Source organism: Cinclus cinclus, chromosome 18 (assembly GCF_963662255.1).
Source record: "Cinclus cinclus chromosome 18, bCinCin1.1, whole genome shotgun sequence".
Lineage (NCBI taxonomy): Eukaryota > Metazoa > Chordata > Aves > Passeriformes > Cinclidae > Cinclus > Cinclus cinclus.
In genome coordinates this window covers 10,950,997-10,971,640 of record NC_085063.1, presented here as the reverse complement: position 1 = coordinate 10,971,640, position 20,644 = coordinate 10,950,997, and the positions used below count along the sequence as shown (strand labels likewise).

Here is a 20,644-nt window from a genome sequence, read left to right as displayed (position 1 = left end):
GGCGGCGGCGCCGCTCCCGCTCCCTTCCCCGAATCGCGGCCGCCGCCGCCGCCTCGCCGCCGCGGGGGCTCGGGGGGGCGCGGCGGGGGCGGTGCCCGGCGGCGCGGGGCGCGGCGCCCGCGGGTGTTCGCGGGGCGCAGATCGTACCATCTGCGGCCGCCCCCCTCCCCGTGCACTGCGGAGAATCCTCGCACGGCAATAGCAGCCAGATAATAACAATATTATTAGAGCCTGGAACCGATATATTATAGACACATAAAAAACCCCCACCATGTCGGTTGCCTTTGCTTCTGCTCGCCCAAGAGGCAAAGGGGAGGTCACCCAGCAAACTATCCAGAAGGTAAAAGAGCATGCTTTTATACAGACAATTTTAGACGTTTATTCTGTCCATGCTCCTGCAGCTGGAGGCTGATTTCTAGGGCGATCAGGAAAACTCGTGAATTTGCGAGGGCTGCAGAGATGGACAGCTGGAGAGAGAGGTGGGGGAAGGAGGAGGAGGAGGAGGAGGTGGAACAAAGCAAAGGTGTTCAGATCGCTGCAAAGAGAGCGAGAGAAGGACGCAGGGAATAAAATCGGGATGGCACGTTATCCCTGCTGCTCGCCAAGGGGAAACGCTGCCAAGCATACATTGGGAAACGGCAATAAAATTTGCAAATATGCGATTAATTTATGATGGTATGTCAGCTTCTGACCCCCAAAGAATCCAACCTAAAAAAAAGGAATTGAAATAAAATACTGAATTTGCAAGGGTTTTCTTTTGTATCTGGATGCAGAATTTTAATCTCTCAGAAGATAGAGGGAGCACCAGCCACTGGTATTTTTCATGAATTATTATTTTTGTGATGTGTTTATTGATGTTTAATGACAAACAAAGGTTTTGAACGATTTTCTCTGGAGACGAGATCCCCGCATGGGTCTCATGTGGAGGCCAGATCAGAGGGTGCCGAGTTGGGAAGTTATTGTTTCCTATTCCCCAGGGTTGGCACCACGGACTGCACACACAGGCAGACCCTGGCACTCTTCCTCCTGCAGAAGGTGATGGTCAGGAGCGAGGTCAGGAGCGACGAGGCTGGAAATGTCAATAAAGAACGTGCATGTTTTTACTGTCGCTGCTGTTTGCCGGTTGTACCCCTGCTGTAATTCTGGCCGTGTCCCACGGCTCAGGTGCTGTTCCCATGGCGTGGTGGCAGCCAGGTGTGAGCTCTGTGTGGTCCCTTTGCTGAGAGTGACCAGTGCAGAAGTACCACTGCCAGCACAGCAATTAACCTGTCACCAGTGCAGCCAAGCCACGAGCTGCTGCCAATTTATGACTTCAAGGGGAAAAAAAAAAAATCCCCTCGGTGTGACAGAGCAGAGATGAAGGCAGAACAAACTGCCACGAGAGAGGCTCAGAGATGGTTTGCATCTCAGGAGACTGTTTGGAAACATCCCGTTTTGTGGAGCTCTTGCAGCACGTGGTGTTGTGAATCAATTCATTTTAAATACTGAAATATTTCGGACTCAGTGAGTAAGTTTCCCTTTAACCTCCAAATCAGTTGGATTTATTTCATAATTCAGATAGTCTGTAATTAAACCCATAGCCACAGACAAAGGGCAGATAAAGTATTTTCTGTTCGATTTTCAAGCCTTTTTGCTTAAACTTCATGGAAGCTTCAAAATGTTCTTTCTTTAAAAATAATAAGTGAAACCATTTCCCATCTCAGGTGCATTTGCTGGCAGGTTACTTTGGGACTGTTCATCAGTGTTGGGCTGTTAGCAGTGATTTTCTCTTTGACAAACAGCAATGCTGAGGAAGCAACTTGCAGGCACAGGAACTGGATGGGATTTTTAGTCAAGGATGGAAATGGAGCAAAGAGAGAAGGAGGAAAAAAACAAACCTCCAAAAAATTCTCATTAAAGTGAGCGTTTAAGAACATATACAGATTTCAATGAAAAAGATTATTCTTATTTGCATTCACATTACATAAGCAGCTTATTTTTATTTATTAACTCAATTAATAGTCTTTCAAAGCTGTTCTTATCCCAGTATCAAATATTCCTAAAATAGATTTCACATGGAGCAAGTTAGAGCTTTTGGCAATAGAGTAGTGGCAGCTTCTAAAATAGTTCATCAAACAGCATTTCCAGGGCAGTAAAATCCAGTTCTGAACCAGAAATGGTTCTTTCTTCAGGAGCTCTCCTGCCCTGATGCCACAGTGGTTCAAGGGCCCAATCTTGCAAGCACTTGATAGCAGTGGTACCTACAAGCTCTATTATGCCAGAGGCAAATTTAAATTTCTACATGCTGCTATTTTTTTTTTAACTCATTCACCTGGAGAAAGTGAGCTGCATTCACAAGAAGTCTAGGGGAAAGAGACAAACTAATGCATCTGAATTTTCAAAACAAATCAAATTATATTTTAAGCTTTTAATCATATTATGAGTTCATTAAATAAAAGTAAGGACATCTTAAACATGGTTTCAGTAGCTGCAGTGATGCAAATTTTATACTTGATCAGGTTCAGATGTCAGCACGCTCTAGTACTGGGCAGGAAAAATGAGGAGGTTTAATTGTTTGAACTTTGTTTCTTACTTAAAAGTAGGCATGTTAGTAATACCTGAGGTTTTGGGTGATATTTTGGCATGCGGCAGAGATAACTCACAGTGAAAGTGTTTTCCTTCTTCAGTATCAGAATTTATCTTCTATTTAAGGAACAAGGTAAGTCCATGAATTCTTCTGTAGGGGTATTGAAAGATAACTGTTTATAAGTGGATCAACCTTGTGGTTCAAGAAAGTCACGTGTAGGTAATTTACAATAGCCAAAGCAACAAAACTGCACGAAACACCATCCAGTGCCAAAGAGGATGGAGGATCACAAAAACACAGGACTTTCATATAATTCTCATAGTAACATGTTTTGGTCCTATTTCTTTTATGCAGATGCTAGATGAAAATCACCACCTAATACAATGTATTATGGATTATCAGAGCAAGGGGAAAACTGCAGAATGTACTCAGTGAGTATTACGAATTCAGGAGTTTGTTGGAAATGTTTCCTGAAGTCTCACTCTTCCCATAGCTGTTGGTTTGCTCTTGGAAACACTCCTGTTCCTTCTTAGGAGCTTTTCCAGTTCATGGAGAACTGTGAAGAAGCATAAATGGTTCTGGTGGTGCTTGAGTAAACACTCCAGTTAGAGCGCTCTTGAAAAAAAAATCATGTTCTTCTCAGCTTGCTGGCAAGGAAAACAGGTTTTGGGCTTTGGAGTTTTGGAATTTTGTTCCTATCAGGGCCCTTGTTAGACAGAGAAAGGAAAAGTGTCTGATTGTTGGAGCAGCTGACTGGGTATCAGTCCTCAAAGACTGAGGTCCCAGCTCCACAGTTCAGAGTGCTTTCAAGGGAGTTCAAAGTGCTTTTATACCTCTCCCTTCCCCTAAGTTTATCCTTTTGTAAAAGAGGTGTTGAGCACACTGATCCTTGATGGGAAACATGACTGCACAGACATGGGTCATTGCTACTGCTATTTATTAGGACAGATTAAAAATGGGTTAAGGTAATTTAACTAGCCATTTGTATATGGGGGGGGAGGGGGGAGGAAGAGAAAGACATGGAATTTTGTGTATTGTTAACCCTTTCCAAATAAGCTTTACTCCTTGTTCTGTAGATACCAACAAATCTTGCACAGAAATCTGGTTTATTTGGCAACAATAGCAGACTCTAACCAGAATATGCAGTCCTTGCTTCCTGCTGTAAGTACCAGTACAATTACTGTAACTAATAATTAGTTATTAGTATAACTAATACCATAGTTATTTCCCTCAGATGCATTAGCTATGTCAAGTGAACCATTTTTTAGTATTTTTACAGCTAAAAGTTTTGAAGTGGCCAAGTAGACCACCAAATAAATCAAAAGTTACTTTTACTGTGTTTAAATTATATTTTTTGGTACATTTGTGTTAATCTCTGTCCCATAGCTCAAGGTTTATGATGCAGTGGTACAGATCTGAACAGCTCCATCTGTTCCACATTCAATATTCTTACCTGTTCTTAATGTATTCATTACCTGGGGGAAAAAAATGCTGCTCTATTTTAAGTCAAAAATCTAATTCAACACTCGGGCACTGATTTGACTTTACACATGTTGTTGTTCTTGGTCAGTGGGTTGATTTGGGAAGTACCACACATAACACAAACTGCAGCATAGCTTGGCAAAGGTCAATCTGTCACCACACTCCTGTGTTGTCTTTGCTAATGCATTCCCCACAGTGGTTGTGTTTGGAAATCCATGTGAGTGCAGAGGAACGAGCACAGAAGCCACACTCTGTGACAAACACAATTTCAAGCCCTTTGCTGTGCTGCTGCCTGTCAGCTGCTGTCATGCTCAATGTCATTCACACAGAGGAGTCAAACCAAGAAAGGTTCACCCAAAAAGCAAACATGTATTTAGCCGAGGCAGTTTTTAGTCATAGCAAGGTTTATTTGCGGGCTGCTGTTTTTCTAATTAAAAACCTAACCAAAAAATGTGCTTTTCCTCCTTGTTGTTTCACAGCCACCAACGCAAAATATAAACTTGGGCCCGGGAGGGATGAGTCAGAGTGCAGCCAACCAATCCCTCCACTCGCAGAGCAATCTCAGCGATGCCATCGGGACTGGCCTTCCTCCTTCCTCCCTCATGCAGAGTCAGATTAGCAATGGTGAGCTTTGGTCCCCTTTGTGCTGCTTTGCTGTTGCCTGGCAACAAAATCATTAATGCAGAATATACTTAGAGAGCTGGAAAAGACCTCTCCTAACTCACCTTTCAGGCATATGGGGATTTCAGGCACATGCTGAAATTACCACAAAATGGCTACAGGCAGGAATGATGTTGGCTTCTGCAGAGTGCTTTGTGTTTCTGCAGAGGAAATTAAAGACTTTAAAAAAAATGCGTGATGAAAATCACCAAGTAAAGATGCATCCAAGTTTTTAGTAAGAAAAATTGTATGTTGCAGTATTTTTCTCATAGAAGTGGCAGTGTTGGCCAGGGTAAAATGGAATTGCTTGCATGACTAACCACACAACCAAGCCTTCAGATTGCAAAGACCTTCCAGGATACATTTCTCCTTTCAAATCATTTGGTGTTGCACCAGTCTTTGTCCTCTACAGAAGCTTTCAGAGACTGTACTGCACAGTCAGTGAATTTGCACAGATATTTAATATTAATAAGATAATATAATCTCTCTGCTTGGTTTTGTTCATGCAACTAAACTAATTGAAAAACAGTTTTTTAGTATGTGCATTTTATATTATGAATAATCTGTTTATTTTGTAGATCATAGTTATTCAGTCAGTTCTTGGTTCTGTGGGTGTCTTCCAGAGCGAACAGAGAGCAAAACCAGTTTCTGTAAATAGAAATATCTGATTCTAAAATCACAGACATTAGCAGGGGGACTCAAGAGCAGACACAAGCCATGAAATTACTTCTGAGTTTTTAAAAATAGCTTTGTGGTTGAGCCTGTAGTACCTTTTAAACAAATGGATAAGGGCCCTGTTTTAAACAGCTACAACTTGTAAAGTGAACTTACTAAATTTTTTCAGGGCCTTTGTTTTGAAAGATTTAATACTGAGTATGAGTAATATATTAAGTCAGTCAAAACATTGTTTTGTGTTATCAGGAATAGACATTTTCAGTGCTACTGTTCTTGGTTTTCTGATTTGCTGCCCAGCCTCCTCCAGAACTTTGTAGTAATTTGCTGTTGATTGAAAGAACCAGACTGGAAGTCCTGAGGACTGGACTCATCCACATATTTTCCCTTACAATCACAACTTAGCCAACCTTTTTTTTTTTTTTTCTTATTTTAAAGAAGGCCAAGAATCTCTTAATTTTTCCCATGCAAATAAGGCAAGGTTTACCAACACTTGCTTCATTCCATCTCTCACTCAAGGCAACTGCTATCTCCATTCACACACTGTGTGACCTTGTGTTGCACAAGGACCAGCTTTACAACTTAAACATACTGGAGCAAAACACAGAGATAATTTTCTGTAGCAACATTTTGACCCAGCTCCACTGATTTCAGGAGGGCTGGCTCTCGTTATCTCTTGTTGAAACTGTTGCTTGTATCTCTTCATCAGAAGAAAATATAATAATTAACAGCAAATGTTCTCATTTTGATGTCTATGAAATCCATTAAGGATAATTCATGAGGTTTGTACTAAATGAGTTAGACGTTTTTCAGAGGCTGCAGATACATTTAATAACCCTGAATTAAAATATCATTATTTAAACATTACAACAAAATTCTGCCTCTTCTAAGGATTCTGCATTCCACCTAAATTAACTGAGATTGACAACAATATGGCTAAATTTAGATAGACAACAATATGCACCATCACAACTTGATAGTAACAATATACAGTGAAAACAACTTTTCAAAACTCATTCATAAAACTATTTACAGGAATAAACAACAAACAAGAACCCCATTTCCCCCACTATTAGCTACCCAGCTACAACAGAATTCTAAAAAAGAAGCACAGTGCCAGATAAGCAGGATGATACAAACCCAGGATGTAGCTGGAGCAGTCTGATGATTACATTCTGATGTTGGAAAGGGAGTAACAACTGGCACTGTTAGGGTCACTTGGAAAATTTATCTTCCTCTGAGGTACTTCTGGTCAAACTTCAGGAAGGGGAAAGATAGGCTTGTTCTCTGAGTAGAGGCTCTGTTGGTACTTCAGAAGCCCCAGCTGAGAAGCTGAGCTGGTCATAGAGGAGCCCAGAGGATGCAGCAATGTGCAAAGTCTCTCTCTGCCACTACTGTGCCTTCCCATTGTCACTGCCTGTGTGAAGGGGGAACAGGAGTCAACTGCAGGTCAAGAGGAAGGAAAGGACAAATTCCAAAAGGCTGGGATGTTTCTAGAGTCCCAAGTGTTTTCAGAAGTACCTGAACTTACTGGCATTTTTTAATTCTGCTGACTGCAAGGAAGTGGTTGTAGGGCATTGCTGCCGTTTTTGTTCTTCCCATCTGCAATCCTGTACAGTCTGGATCTGGCTGCCAGGAAGAGGAGGATCACTCTAACTGTGCAGCAGGCAGTTTTAATTTGTCTGTAGATAACAGGGTGTTTTAATAATGAGGACTTTTGGGTTTTTGTTTTGCTTTATCATAAGGTATTTCAGAAAGGCCACGAGCCTCATGCTCACTGTGCATTGCCAATAACAGCTCAAATTTGCTTGTTGATCTCTGTAATTTTTCTAGGTCCTAACCACGTGTCTATGCAGCAGTCAGGCCAGAACACCATGCCCACGACCTCCCTGAGTATGACTGTCAGCAGCCATGGGACTGGCCCTGGGTACAGCCACGCAGTGCCTGCATCTCAGAATGTGCCAATGCAAGGCCAGGGGTCAATAGGCAATTATGTCTCTCGAACAAACATCAACATGCAGTCTAATCCAGGTAAACCAACTCCCTCTTCCTCCTCCTGGGCCACCTTGACCTTCCAGTGACCTCAGAGGGTTTACCACACATGACTTTGTTCTGTAAATATTTTCTGTAGACAGCAACAAACGTACCAGAGGAAAAGACATCTTTAAGCCATCTCTGAATTTCCAGGTGTCAGGTGCCAGTGTAAGTCAGAACAGTTTCAGACTTGCTTCAAATTAGCCATGGTTTGGGCTGAGCTGGGGAAAAGAGGGTTGGGTAGAGGTGTCTGATAGCCCTGGCAGGAAATCCCACAGCCATGGGAAGGATCTGAGCAGCACCTTTACCCAAGCACAAAGAACCTGGCAGGGTACAACACATTTACTGTTTGTACATTACTACCCCATTTTGTTATTTTATTGGTACTTCACATGGCTTGCAGGGCATTAAGAGACTAGCAGACAACTCAATTAATCTCTTAATTAAAAAACAGTTTGCTAGTTCAATCGCATTGAATGGGATGTCTGATGCTTTAGAATTCTTTACAGCAGCATGAAATTTAGGGATCAAATAAAACTTAGAATATCAGTTTACTTAAACTCTATCATCATCATGTGTATGAGAAAATGGAAGCAGAAGAAAGAGTATATTAGAAAAGAAAAGGAGCAATGAAATAGTCCAGAGGTAGACAGGAACAAACATAATTTCTTGCTTCTTTCTTTAACCCTACTGCTATAAGGTTTACATTCTTTTAAGTAAGCTAATAATAATCAAGGCTGGGTGTATTTTTAAATATCTGTTGAAGCAAATGGCAAGAACTGACCATGTAATAAGATCCTTTCTGGATTCCAGTGCAGAAGAGTAAATAAATCCAGTAGGAAAACATCTCCCCCTGTGGAAAATTCACAGAATTTTCAGGATGCATGTTAGCTGAAGGTTTTAACTTGCTTCCAAAGGGGCTAGGAGAGGACTGCCCCAGCTTTGGAAAACAGTCTTTTCCATGTCCATTGTAGTCTCCATGATGCACCAGCAAGCAGCAACGTCACATTACAACTCGGCACAAGGAGGGAGCCAGCACTACCAGGGACAATCCTCCATTGCCATGATGAGCCAGAGCAACCAAGGCAACAGCATGATGGGGCAGCGACCCATGGGCCCTTACAGAGCTTCACAGCAAGGTAAAATTGCTATCAGATAGAACTCTCATTACACTGATGATACTCAGTGTTTCCTGTAGGGTACATAAGTCACCAAAATTTCCAAGTCACATTTACAAACAGGGAATCCCACCCAGGAGCACAGGAAATCCTGAATGGTGCAAGTATCATGACAATGAGATAAACCTGAATCTATTTTCAAGATTTATCTATTTAATTATTTCAGGTGTTTAGAAAACTAATTCTGTCTAAAAGGGATCATAAATCTCTAAAGAAAAGATGAACAATTTGATATACATCTCATTCAAACCACTGGGAATCTATTCAGTTCTTTCCCATGGTGTTGGATCAGCCCTCACATGGCACAGTTAGCAAGGAACACATTTCTGGAAAGAAGATACAGTTTGCCAGCAATTAGAATGAAAAGTTAGGCCAAGGAAAGGAAAACACCAGAGGATAACTACCATGCTCTAAGACCTTTCTGGATTAAGTTCTAAGAAATAATAAAGCTTCTAGACTGATTCTAAAATAAACTGAATTTTGCTAAGAACCAAATTAATGTATTAATGAAAATATATTTAATTCTGACTGTGCTCTTGACCATGGAATCTATTCCTGTGCTTTCTAAGAACTCAGATTAGTAGATGAAATGTAGCCCTTACGTTCGGTGTTGCTGCAGAAGTGATTCTAGGATGTGTTGCTGACTGTTGTGTGATTTCAATTTCAGCCATCTTTGTCTGAGAATACAAATGCATTTCCTTTTTCTAGTGAGCAAAACATCTTTATAACTGCTCTCAATTCTTTGCTTATCCAGACATAAAGCTTGTTTTCTTTAAAAAAAATATTAGATAAGAGAAACCCATCCCTTAGGAGTCCACAGGCTCAGTTTGCCTTGTCTTGTGCCTTGCAGGTTCCTCACAGCAGTACATGGGTCAAGAAGAATATTACAGTGAGCAGTACAGTCATGGCCAAGGCTCATCAGAACCTATGAATCAGCAATACTATCCAGATGGTAATTCCTCTGAGCTGGGCTCACCGTGATTAAGTGCAGAGCACCACAACTGCCACATCCAGGGACATGGCAAACCTATTATGCTTCCTTTACAATTTAAATGCTGGAAAATTAGAATGCCAGGGGATGGGAACCTGGTACAAAACATGCACATCAGTGTACCCTGCTACATAAGCTGTTCCAAAAACAGCCCAAAGCCCAGTTTGGATTAGTAAAGAGTTTTATCCACTGGTGTGACTTTCCTTGCCACATGTTTGATATTCTCCCTAAGGGTCTGTATTTACTCTTAGCTCATCTTGGTGCATAAGCAGCTTAATAATATATATTAAATATATATTCAACACTATGTCTATGGTCCCATTAAGAATGTATCTGACAAGTGTTTATGACTCCTTGCAGGACATGGTGATTATGCCTATCAGCAGTCATCCTATACTGAACAGAGCTACGACCGGTCGTTTGATGACTCTACACAACACTACTATGAAGGAGGTAGGAAAATACAGCAAACTCTCAACAGTAAATTCAATATATTATTAAGATATCTGAACTCTAAATTAACTGGAAATATTAAGGGAATTATGATGCAGCAAGGTGGCATTTAGGAGAAGCGATGTCATCTAGAGAGCCTCTGTTCATTTTGTTGTTTCAGGATACAGCAAATGGAATTTCCATCACAGGTACTTGAAAAAAAATACCAGTAACAACTAGATAAGTGATCTTTCTGGGATATATGAATAAACTATCTAGAAGATAGTTTATATCTAAATTATCTAGAAGAAAATACAATGAGAGGGCTTCTTGAGAAAACACCTATTTACTCTAGCAGACCTATCTTTTTGACTTTTTCTTCTGAAGCCCTTCTGGGGTAAAAAATGTCCTTTGGGGAACAGGTTGTTTATTTGTTTGCTTAGTGATATGTATAAATAAGTAACTCTCCTATTCAAAAGAACTAAAAATCACTGGAAAAATAAACATCTTGCTTGGCAAAATCCAAAAAGTATTTTTATGTGAGTTCCAAACCAAGGCTCCTTACGTCTTTGTTTTCCTTATGATCCACATGTACAGTGAAATACCTGCCTCATCTGTGACCAGGCAATTCCAATTATTTCCCTCTCCAGGAAATTCTCAGTACAGCCAGCAGCAGGCAGGATACCAACAGGGAGCTGCACAACAGCAAACATATTCCCAGCAGCAATATCCAAATCAACAGAGTTACCCAGGACAACAGCAAGGATATGGTAAGAAAACTCTCAGTGGCTGATCAAGTTTTTGCAGTGTTTCACCCTGATGCCTCCATTCCTAGGCTAAAATAGGCTGTAAAATATTGCCTTGATTAACATTGGATTAACAATGTACCAAAATTAGTCAAAGATCTAGCAAAAGGATTCTGGGCAGAAACATACATTAGTATAGCACTGCATTCCATCATGAATCCCTCTCTCTTTTGCTAGGAGTTAGAAAATACACATTTTCTTCATGCTGACTTTGTGTTAAACATCATCAGGAGGTCACTGCCTGGGTTCCCAGGCCTCCTACACACCTAGTCCTTCTGAACTGACATGACAAAGAACATCAGCAATCCAGAGAATCACTCCTCTGTTGCCTGTGGTGGCATAGCCAGATTAGATAGGAATTTAAACATGCAGTTGTGACTAAAATAAAGACCAGGTAGTTTGCATAGAGGTCATAAGTGAGCTGTGACAATACCGAGTTCAGAGAGACTTCACTTAGAAGTATTATGACATTTTTTGAGCTAGGTTTAAAACCTGAAGTTTTACACTGCTGCAATTACCTCATTTGTTAGCTTCATGTTTTAGAGTGTATTAACTCTAAGAAGTCCCCCAGCAAATCAAGCCTGTAATGGATTTTACTGTCTTCTCAGGTCCTGCACAAGGAGCCTCTTCACAGTATTCCAGCTACCAACAGGGACAGGGGCAGCAATATGGAAGTTACAGAGCTTCCCAGACAGGCCCATCCGCTCAGCAACAGAGGCCTTATGGCTATGAGCAGGTAAACTGTCTAAATCTCTGCTCTGAAAGAGCAGATCTGGCTGTTAGTTCTGTCTATAAACCTGTCTAATAATTTGGTGCAGCTATACGTCCAATATATTATCCTTCAACATTTCTATTTTTCTTTTTTTTTTTTTTTAACAGGGACAATATGGAAATTACCAGCAATAAAAGAATACAGTGCTGTGTCAGATTCCTTTCAATAGTATCTCAATCTTTTGAACTGGATGTACAGGCAGTTTTGATTAATTGTAATATGTTGGTTACCCCTTAGCACAAAGCAGCGTCTGTATGTGAACAGTGTTCATTTCATGCTGGATATGAAGCAGTGCACTACTGGTAACAAGACAATGCTTTAATGGTTTGATATTTGGTGCTGTGTATAGTACTGTATGTTGATACAATGCAGAAGTTTTCCATTTACCCCCTCTTGTCCCATTCTTGATGTTTCTGAATAGCTTTAGGATCATTAGATCACAGTTGTGCCCCGTTCTGGAAAACAGCCAGGTTGTTCTGCAGTCTGGCTCAATGCAAAGCCCATCAGTCACATCTCAGTCCAGGGAAGTTCCCTGTGGTAAGTTATTGATCTTTTTTTAACTGGATGCATTGAAGATGACCTGCCAGCCTCCAAAATCCATAGCTCTTCAGTTTACTTCTACAGAACAAGGGGATGGATACATACCTTATAAAAAGATAGTTCTATGCTATATGACAAAAAAATAACTGCAACTTCTGTAATACCTACCTACCCAAATCCTGTAATTCAGTAATCTGCTTAACTCCACATTTCTGTTGTGAAAGGTACAGAAAGAGGATCCAAACCTATGATCATAGAAATCTTAATAAATAGAGGCACCTTTTATATGTCCATGTAAACAAAGGTATTTCTGTCGTGGAAAGAAAAACAGAAGGGAGCTCTGAGACCTGCAGTGTCAACCTGCTCAACATCAATATTGCTTCATATCGTGCTTAGCTGAGAGAAACATCTGGCAGAAGTCCCATCTTGAATATCCTATTCCTATTTTATAACTTGCATATACATTTTTGTGCCAAATTTTGCAAGCAGGTGGCTGACATCCTTTTTTATTCTGATTCTTGTGCTGCCCTTGCTCAGATTCCCCAGCAAGCATTATAACCATAAATATTGTCAAATCTGTTGGTCTGTTGTTCTTACAGCTCATCATCACTTTTATTTTCCTACTGTAGCTTGACAACAAAATAGTTCAGAGGTTATAAAAAAACCAAACCAAACATCTTTATTGCAGACAAGCAATTAAATTCAGCTTTAATTGTGAGACATTATGCATATAGAGAGGGGAGATATTAATGGGGTCAACCAGTGAGAGAAAACCTATAGAGGGAGAATTTAGAGAGAAAAATTAGTGGTATGTAAAAATAAGTATGAACAATGTAAGTCGCTTTTATTCAGTTTTATAAGTCTTGGGGGGGTGAAAAAAAGGTACTTTTAAAGTGCTTATATAAGTATTGAACAAAATACTGTGTCCAAATTTCTCTGAAGCAAAAAGCTGGGGTGGCTGTAGCCCGCAAACATTTTTTATATGAGATTAACAGCAAATTTACAATCTAAAGTAAATACACTCTGTAGGATTTTCTCCTTTTCATTGTCTGACCGGTGTTATTTATGGGATTTTAAGTACTTTATATTTTGAAAAACAGAGACCACAAGAAAAATACAACATCTCTCAACTGATTACTTTTTTTTCCTTTAGAAGAAAATCTTTAACTGGACAACTAGAGAGTTTACTATTAAATGTCCAAGCACTGTCCTTCCTATGTTAATAATTTCAACTACTGGTAAAATAGAAGACTTTTTTTAGTCAATACTCATTTCTCTTATCTTTCCTGCTGGTGTTTTCATACAAATAAGTACTCTCAAATAGCAAGGAACAGAAAGGAAGTTAGATTGTTTTCTTTATAATAATTACTATTACAGGTAGCCAAAAGAATGCAATATTGCTCTTTGCCAGTTTGGGAATTCACCCGTCATGTGGTTTTTGAAAGTGCTGAAATGCTTTTGAGAGAATAAGAACAACACTTAAACTGAAACAGCAACATTACATCAATCTGAAATGTCTTACATTAAGAACTTCGTGAATGTTGTGTATATAATGTATTTGAAAGAGCACTTTGGAAATAGTTTGTACATTTATTTCCTAATTTATACATGATTTTTGGTGTTAATATTTCTAATTGTTAATAACAAAACGTTTATTTAATGTGTCGTCCATTTTTATGTATTAATGTGGAAACAAAGTGATGCCAGCATTTTGACTTCTTCCATGAACTGTATCATCTTCTGTTTTGTAATACAGAATGCTTGAAAATGGTTTAGTTTAAATATTACCTGAACATGATTTGGTGGTGCTTTTCTTGTGGCAGATGGAATGGATAGCATGGGTTAGCCTTTCCTTGGGGGTGCTGGTGGGTGAGGGCTGGAAATTCCCCCAGTCCAGAAATCCCCGGTGTGCCAGGCTGATCTGCAGCATGGGCAGCAAGGAGGGAGAATTCTGCTCCTCAGAATTCTGCTCCTCAGAGAACTGACCTGTTGGAGAGAACCCAGAGGAGGCCACCAATCTGCTCAGAGGGATGGAGCAGCTCTGCTGTGAGGAAAGGCTGAGAGAATCATGATTGTTCAGCCTGGTTAGGGTGAACTTTGGGGTACCTTAACTGCAGCCTTCCAGTGCCTGAGGGGAGCTGTAAGGAAGACAGAAAGAGACTATTTACAAAGGCCTGGAGTGATGAGACAAGAGGGAACGGCTTCAGACTGGCAGAGGGCAGGGTGAGATGGGCTGTCAGGAGGGTGGTCAGGCCCTGGAACAGGCTGCCCAGAGAAGCTGTGGCTGCTCCACCCCTGGAAGTGTCCAAGGCCAGGCTGGATGGGGCTTGGAGCAACCTGGGATAGTGGCAGAGGGTGGAAGGAGACTGTTGTCTGGAAAGGCTGACCTGGAACAGAGACTAGACAGAGCAAAAGGAATAAAATGGGTATTTATTGAAAGGATACACCTTGGGCACTGCAAGAGTGTGGTCAGGGCTACACCCAAATCAAATCCAAGATGGATCCAGGTCACGAATTTTAACACTTGAAGTTTTGGTTCATCTACACATTGGGGTCAATTATCCAACCACCCCGGGCTATTAAGTCTCAGCCCCTGGCCTGCCCACTTTCCCTGGCTGTTGTTTCTGCTTTTTGGGTTCCAGTTGCCCTTGATTCTCTAGCTAAAAATGAATTGTTTTGTCTAACTACTCTGTGAAGAGAACTTACTAACGCCTAATATGACGTTTCAGAGTTACACACTACGCAGCAGAGATTCTGAAAAACAGAAAAACTAAAACCCAAGGCATCAAGATAATCTTTTGAAGTCCCTTCCAACCCAAGCCATTCCGGATTCTGCCGACCCTCGGGTGGTCTCCGCCCTCACGAGCGCCGCTCCGGGGACACGGGGTGGGTGCCGGGCTCAGGCGGGGCTGTGAGTGCTGTGAGGGCTGGGTTGAGGCAGGGCTGTGAGTGCTGTGAGGGCTGGGCTGAGGCAGGGCTGTGAGTGCCGTGAGGGCTGGGCTGAGGCAGGGCTGTGAGTGCCGTGAGGGCCGGGCTGAGGCAGGGCTGCGAGTGCTGTGAGGGCCGGGCTGAGGCAGGGCTGTGAGTGCTGTGAGGGCCGGGCTGAGGCAGGGCTGCGAGTGCTGTGAGGGCCGGGCTGAGGCAGGGCTGTGAGTGCTGTGAGGGCCGGGCTGAGACGGAGCTGTGAGTGCTGTGAGGGCCGGGCTGAGGCAGGGCTGTGAGTGCTGTGAGGGCCGGGCTGAGGCAGGGCTGTGAGTGCTGTGAGGGCCGGGCTGAGACGGAGCTGTGAGTGCTGTGAGGGCCGGGCTGAGGCAGGGCTGTGAGTGCTGTGAGGGCTGGGCTGAGGCAGGGCTGAGGCGGGGCCGTGAGGGCCGGCGGTGCCGGGGCGCGGCTTCTCCTCAGCGGCTGCGCTCAGCAGGCCCAGGCGGGGCCGTGCCGTGCCCTCCCCTCCATGGCGGTACTGTGCGGGGCCGGCCTGGGCAGCTCGGCGCTCCCGGCCGCTGCCGGGGCCGCGCTGAGGCGCTGCGGGGCCGGGGCGAGCGGCCGCAGTCCCTGGAAGCCGGGCCTGCTCCTGCTCAACCCACCGGCTTTCTCCACGACGTGCGCCCGGTGCGCCAAGGACAGGCGGCTGAGGCAGAAAAGAGCCATTTCCGAGCGGCAGCTGGTAAGTGCTGGGCTGTGTGCGAGTTCGGGGTGCCTCAGACACAGCTCCCGCCGCTGGAGTGAGGAAAGACTGGCTAAATTATAATTTGAGTACCAGAATAGGGAGGAAATGCGTCTGGCCCGCGATATTCTCCGAGTTCGCAGTGATCGTAGTAGCGGGCCCCTTTCCCTTTGGCCTCTTTGGGCTGGAAGAATCTGTAAGTCTAGAAAGCAAAAAGTGTTTTTAAAGCTAAAGCTGTAAAATGGTACTTTAGCTTTAAATCTAAAATACTGTTCTGTTTCTCACTGTTTTTTTAGTCTTGCGATGTAATCAGCTGCCAGACAAGCATCACTTTATGTCAGAGAAACTTCAGAATTAATTCTTCATCTTATTTTTGTATTTACACGTCTCTGGAAAATCTTATTTTCTATTGATCACTTCCCATTAAAAGCCATAGTTTACTGTCTCGCCATGTGGTGGTGCCAGATACTTTCTAAAAGAGGCTTTTTAGTAGTACTGTAAATTTGGTTATCAAAAGTTCAGTTGAGAGGGGTTTCTTTTTCAGCTGCTTATCTTTGGTATCATAACACTAATAAGACTTTTTCTCCCTCACGTGCTATTTGTGCCGTTTATTTAAAGTGACACTTAAGGCCCATTCTCATTATGAATTCCCTTAGTAACTGACAGAATTTGAAAGTTATCGTGGTCATGGTCACACTTTCTCTTTTCATCCCTCTGTGTAAACAATTCCACCTGTCAATAAATGTACTTTCCTAATATTTTCCATTGGGAATTTCAGCCCCTTTTCTGGAGATAGATAAGGTTATATCAACGTAGCCTCTAGGCATTTGCTTTTGAATAAGTTCTTAAAAAAACTTGAAATATAAATTATGTTTTTCTTTCTGGTTATGCTCAGTACGCTGCATTTAGTTGATCTGTGAATGGCAGCAGAGTTCTGATGTAGAGTTCTGATTTTATTTTTTTACTGTTGAATTGAATTAATCATGGCTAAAAATAACAGGTCTTCCTATTAACTAAAACTTACTGGAAGATGAGTCTGATAAATTGTACTTAAAGGGAACAACCCCCACCCTTGTTGCAGACGCGTTATTTTGTGGATCAGCGGAAAGTGCGCGTAGTTGGAGGGCAAGGAGGAGGAGGGGGCCATTCCTTCCACAGCGAGCCCAGAAAAGTGTTTGGAGGTCCTGATGGTGGAAATGGAGGTGATGGAGGTCATGTCATTTTTAAAGGTAAACCTCACTGGATCTGTTCTGCTTTGTGTTGTCTTATTTCTTAACATCCCACCCCAGCAAAAACGGCCCTACATGCATGGTAAGAAGTGGCAAATGGCAAAAGGGTTAAAGTGGTTATTTCTGTGTGAGATGTCTTTGCTTTTGAAGTTTTGTCTTGAGCTGTGGTAAGGAGGACATAAATGACACTTGACAGCCTTAGAAAGAATTTTGAAAATCGAGGTATTTTGCTGATACTTTAGTGCCTGGTGGCTGACTGTGTACGTTAAGGCTGGGATCTGATTAAATTTTCCTCTTAAGATATATAAAGCTATATACCACCCTGCTGTAAAATCTAATCTAGCAAATTAATTCTGGTTTGGAATGACCACATTAATAAACCTAAGCAGCTAAGTACAGACAGTTAAACTTCATCATTACTTAGATTAGTGTTAGTCTTCCCTGATATGCTATTGTTGAGACAGTAAATAGGATGTACACTCATGCAATATTCAAAAAGGGAAAGAACAGTCAAGAGTGACTTTTTTGTGCCTGTTTTACTAAAGCAATGTGTTCAAAATGTGTGTCTTTTGCTTTACAGCTGACCAGCAAATGAAATCACTTTCTTCAGTGTTCCCCTTCTATCAGGGTTTTCACGGAGAGAGAGGAGGAAGCAAAAACCGTTACGGAGCTAATGGTGCACACATGTATGTTAAAGTAAGTCAGTGGTAGTGACTGTGTGGTAGCTTGGTACCTGGTTGGTTTTCAAGCTGGAGAACCTTATTGTGAGCAAATCTCATGTGTAATGAAGGGTAAATGTCTGATGGTGCTCTTTGAGTTCAGAAAGTGAGTTCCATGAAATACAATTCTCTTTCTGGGTTCTTCACCTTAAGAATACGCAGGAATGATGCAGATCTGAAATCGGCTGGTGAAGGATTTGCTACGGGCTTTGAGCTTCAGTGTAATGCTTGCATCTCTTCACTTTGAGGTCCCTGTTGGTACCTTGGTGAAGGAGGATGGCAGAGTTGTGGCTGACCTCACTCAGCATGGAGAAGAGTACATTGCAGCTTATGGAGGAGCTGGAGGCAAAGGGAATCTCTTCTTTCTCTCCAATGAGAACCGTGCTCCGACATTATTTACTCCAGGAGAGCCAGGTCAGGAGAGGATCCTTCATCTGGAGCTCAAGACAACAGCTCATGCAGGATTGGTGAGTTTCTGTTGGTTGGGCTTCCATTTGGCTGTAGGATGACATTTGACTGACTGAAGAAATAATGTGTGATAACATTTTCTTAGCCCCTGGCTTGCTTGTTTGGAGATGCAGCTCAATGCTTTCTTGTGTTACTTGGTAGAAGGGTGTCCAAAGTGATTCACAGAGCTGTCACTCTCATGCTACTTGGTGTTGTCCTACTTCTGCTAAAATCCATACTATACATACAGAAACAAGATTCATCAGTGATTGCTAATGATGTGCAGCAGCTTTGTCTGCTGGTTCTGCAGGTGAATAGTACAGTATAGAGAATTCTTTTAAATTGGTTTGTTTTCTTGGGTTTTTTTCCTAAATGATAAAATTCAAATAATCTGTTTCATCACTGTATTTCTCTTTTTAAAATTTTCAACATACTAAACATTTGATTTTGTTAAACTCAGGTTAATCACCCTCTGAGATGAAAAATGCTGAGTCAACTTTGAGCTTAACCTATTTTTGTATTTGAGTATGGAAATATTCTAACACCAGCTGGCAGAGCTGTGAAAGTTATGCTTTGCTGCAAAATGTTCTTGATGTAGTCCAACAGCTGCAGAATAACTGTCTGGTCTGGCAGAATTTTGCAGATTTGTTTAAAGATTGAGAAATGTGGGTGTTTGTATTTCAGGTGGGCTTTCCCAATGCTGGCAAATCCTCACTTTTGAGAGCCATCTCCCGGGCAAAGCCAGCTGTGGCTGCCTACCCATTCACAACCCTAAACCCCCACGTTGGCATTGTCCACTATCAAGACTATGAGCAAGTGGCAGGTAGGAATTTGAAGTTTGTTGTGCGTACCTTGATAGCAATTTGTATCACCTTTGTAAATGCTTTAAAATGCTGCAGAAATAGGTTTAGGAGTTCTGTAGACTTCTTGCTAGTTCTGAAGAACTTCAAACAAAACTCTACTAAAAGCCCATTTCACCTTCACTTGTAGGTACTCTTGGTGCCAAATTGTCAGTCTGTATTCTGTCTGCACTGGAGTAATCTAAATTTAGGTGTTCTTAAAGTTAACAGCTGCAAACTTAGCGTGAGTTGTGCTTTAGTACTGAGGCACTGAGATGTAATTCTAAAAGTACTGACACTGGCCAGTAAAAGACTGGGGGGATTTTTGGGGGGGTTTTATTGGATCTCCTGGATTCACTGTGAAATTTCTCTTGTAGTTGCTGACATTCCTGGCCTAATCAAAGGTGCTCATCAGAACCGTGGGCTGGGGACAGCCTTCCTAAAGCACATTGAGCGCTGCCGCTTCCTCCTGTATGTGGTGGATCTCTCAGTGCCTCAGCCATGGATTCAGCTGCAGCACTTGAAATATGAACTGGAGGCATACGAAAAAGGCTTGTCTGAGAGGCCTTGTGTTGTGATTGGGAATAAGGTTGACCTTGCTCAGTCCAGGATCAATCTGCCGCTCCTTAGGGAGCAGGTAGCTGAGAGGGTCATTGCGCTGTCTGCACTGACAGGAGACAACTTGGAGGAGCTGCTGCTGCATCTGAGAGAACTGTATGACACTTATGTGAAGACAGAACAGTCACAAGGACAAAGCCCAGTCAAGTGGTAGAAGCCTCCTGCTGTGAACTGTGCTGGAAGGAGAACAAAGTTAAAATAGTTTGATTTGACTGCATCTCTCTGATTAGGGCTTCTTGTGGGTTGTTTTCGTTATTAAGATAGAAGGGCACAGCATGGGGATTTGTTCTGGAGTGCTGCTTTGGAAGGATTGTTTTGTTTGTTCACCTTTGAGGTGTCTCTGAAGTTTTACAGCAAAGCTTGAAAATTGTAATCATGGTGGGTGGTGAACTGGAAACCTGGCTCTTGTTTGGCATACTATGGAATTGAGAGAATGCTGTCTAGTAGAAATAATTGAAATTCAGGATCTGCAGGAGATGTTGGCTTATTTTATGAAGTGTAGTGAAATGACTGTCTCAGTATTCACTGATCAAAAGTTCTGAAATAAAATTAAGTGGTCCCGTGTTTATCTGTTTTTATATGATGACCAATTTCAGTCATGTCTCAAAACTTTTCTCCTGTTGTGGTTTGGTGTGGGTTTTTCTCCTCAGAGGAGGCACAGCTCAGTAATTTTAGGGAGGAGAAGCATGAAAGAACTGCAATTAATGACTGAAATTATTTCCTCATTAATATAAATAACTTACTATATTTAAATGTTGGCAGTAGCTAAGTAGCTGAAGAAACTGTCCAGGAACCAGCCATTTGAGACTCAAATCTGAGTTCTCCTGTTTAGGAATCTCAGGCAGTGTTCTGAGAAATCCTAGGCTTAGATACATCAAATAAAGGAAAAATACAGTTCTTTGTGTGTATGCGTCCCTTTTTTTAAAACTATGTAATTTTATAGACTGTTCTTAAACTTTAGGAATTCAGGAATCTTAATTTAGAACAGTGGTCTT

The 20,644-nt window shown here is 42.0% G+C and overlaps 2 protein-coding genes across 2 annotated transcripts; both read left to right on the top strand.

Moving 5' to 3' along the window:
* The first annotated feature begins 271 nt into the window (after positions 1 to 271).
* On the top strand, positions 272 to 11,952 carry SS18L1 (SS18L1 subunit of BAF chromatin remodeling complex). The gene is made up of 11 exons (XM_062504976.1): positions 272 to 340; positions 2,921 to 2,997; positions 3,643 to 3,727; positions 4,528 to 4,672; positions 7,214 to 7,411; positions 8,389 to 8,553; positions 9,443 to 9,544; positions 9,944 to 10,036; positions 10,666 to 10,785; positions 11,430 to 11,557; positions 11,701 to 11,952. Exons 1-11 carry the CDS (start codon positions 272 to 274, stop codon positions 11,725 to 11,727), a joined length of 1,209 nt encoding a protein of 402 aa, XP_062360960.1. The 3' UTR covers positions 11,728 to 11,952.
* A 3,632-nt stretch (positions 11,953 to 15,584) lies between these two features.
* On the top strand, positions 15,585 to 20,213 carry MTG2 (mitochondrial ribosome associated GTPase 2). Its single transcript, XM_062504939.1, has 6 exons — positions 15,585 to 15,797; positions 16,879 to 17,026; positions 17,607 to 17,722; positions 17,994 to 18,212; positions 18,877 to 19,015; positions 19,409 to 20,213. The coding sequence occupies exons 1-6, from the start codon at positions 15,585 to 15,587 to the stop codon at positions 19,801 to 19,803; spliced, it is 1,230 nt and encodes a 409-aa protein (XP_062360923.1). The 3' UTR covers positions 19,804 to 20,213.
* The last annotated feature ends 431 nt before the right edge of the window (positions 20,214 to 20,644 follow it).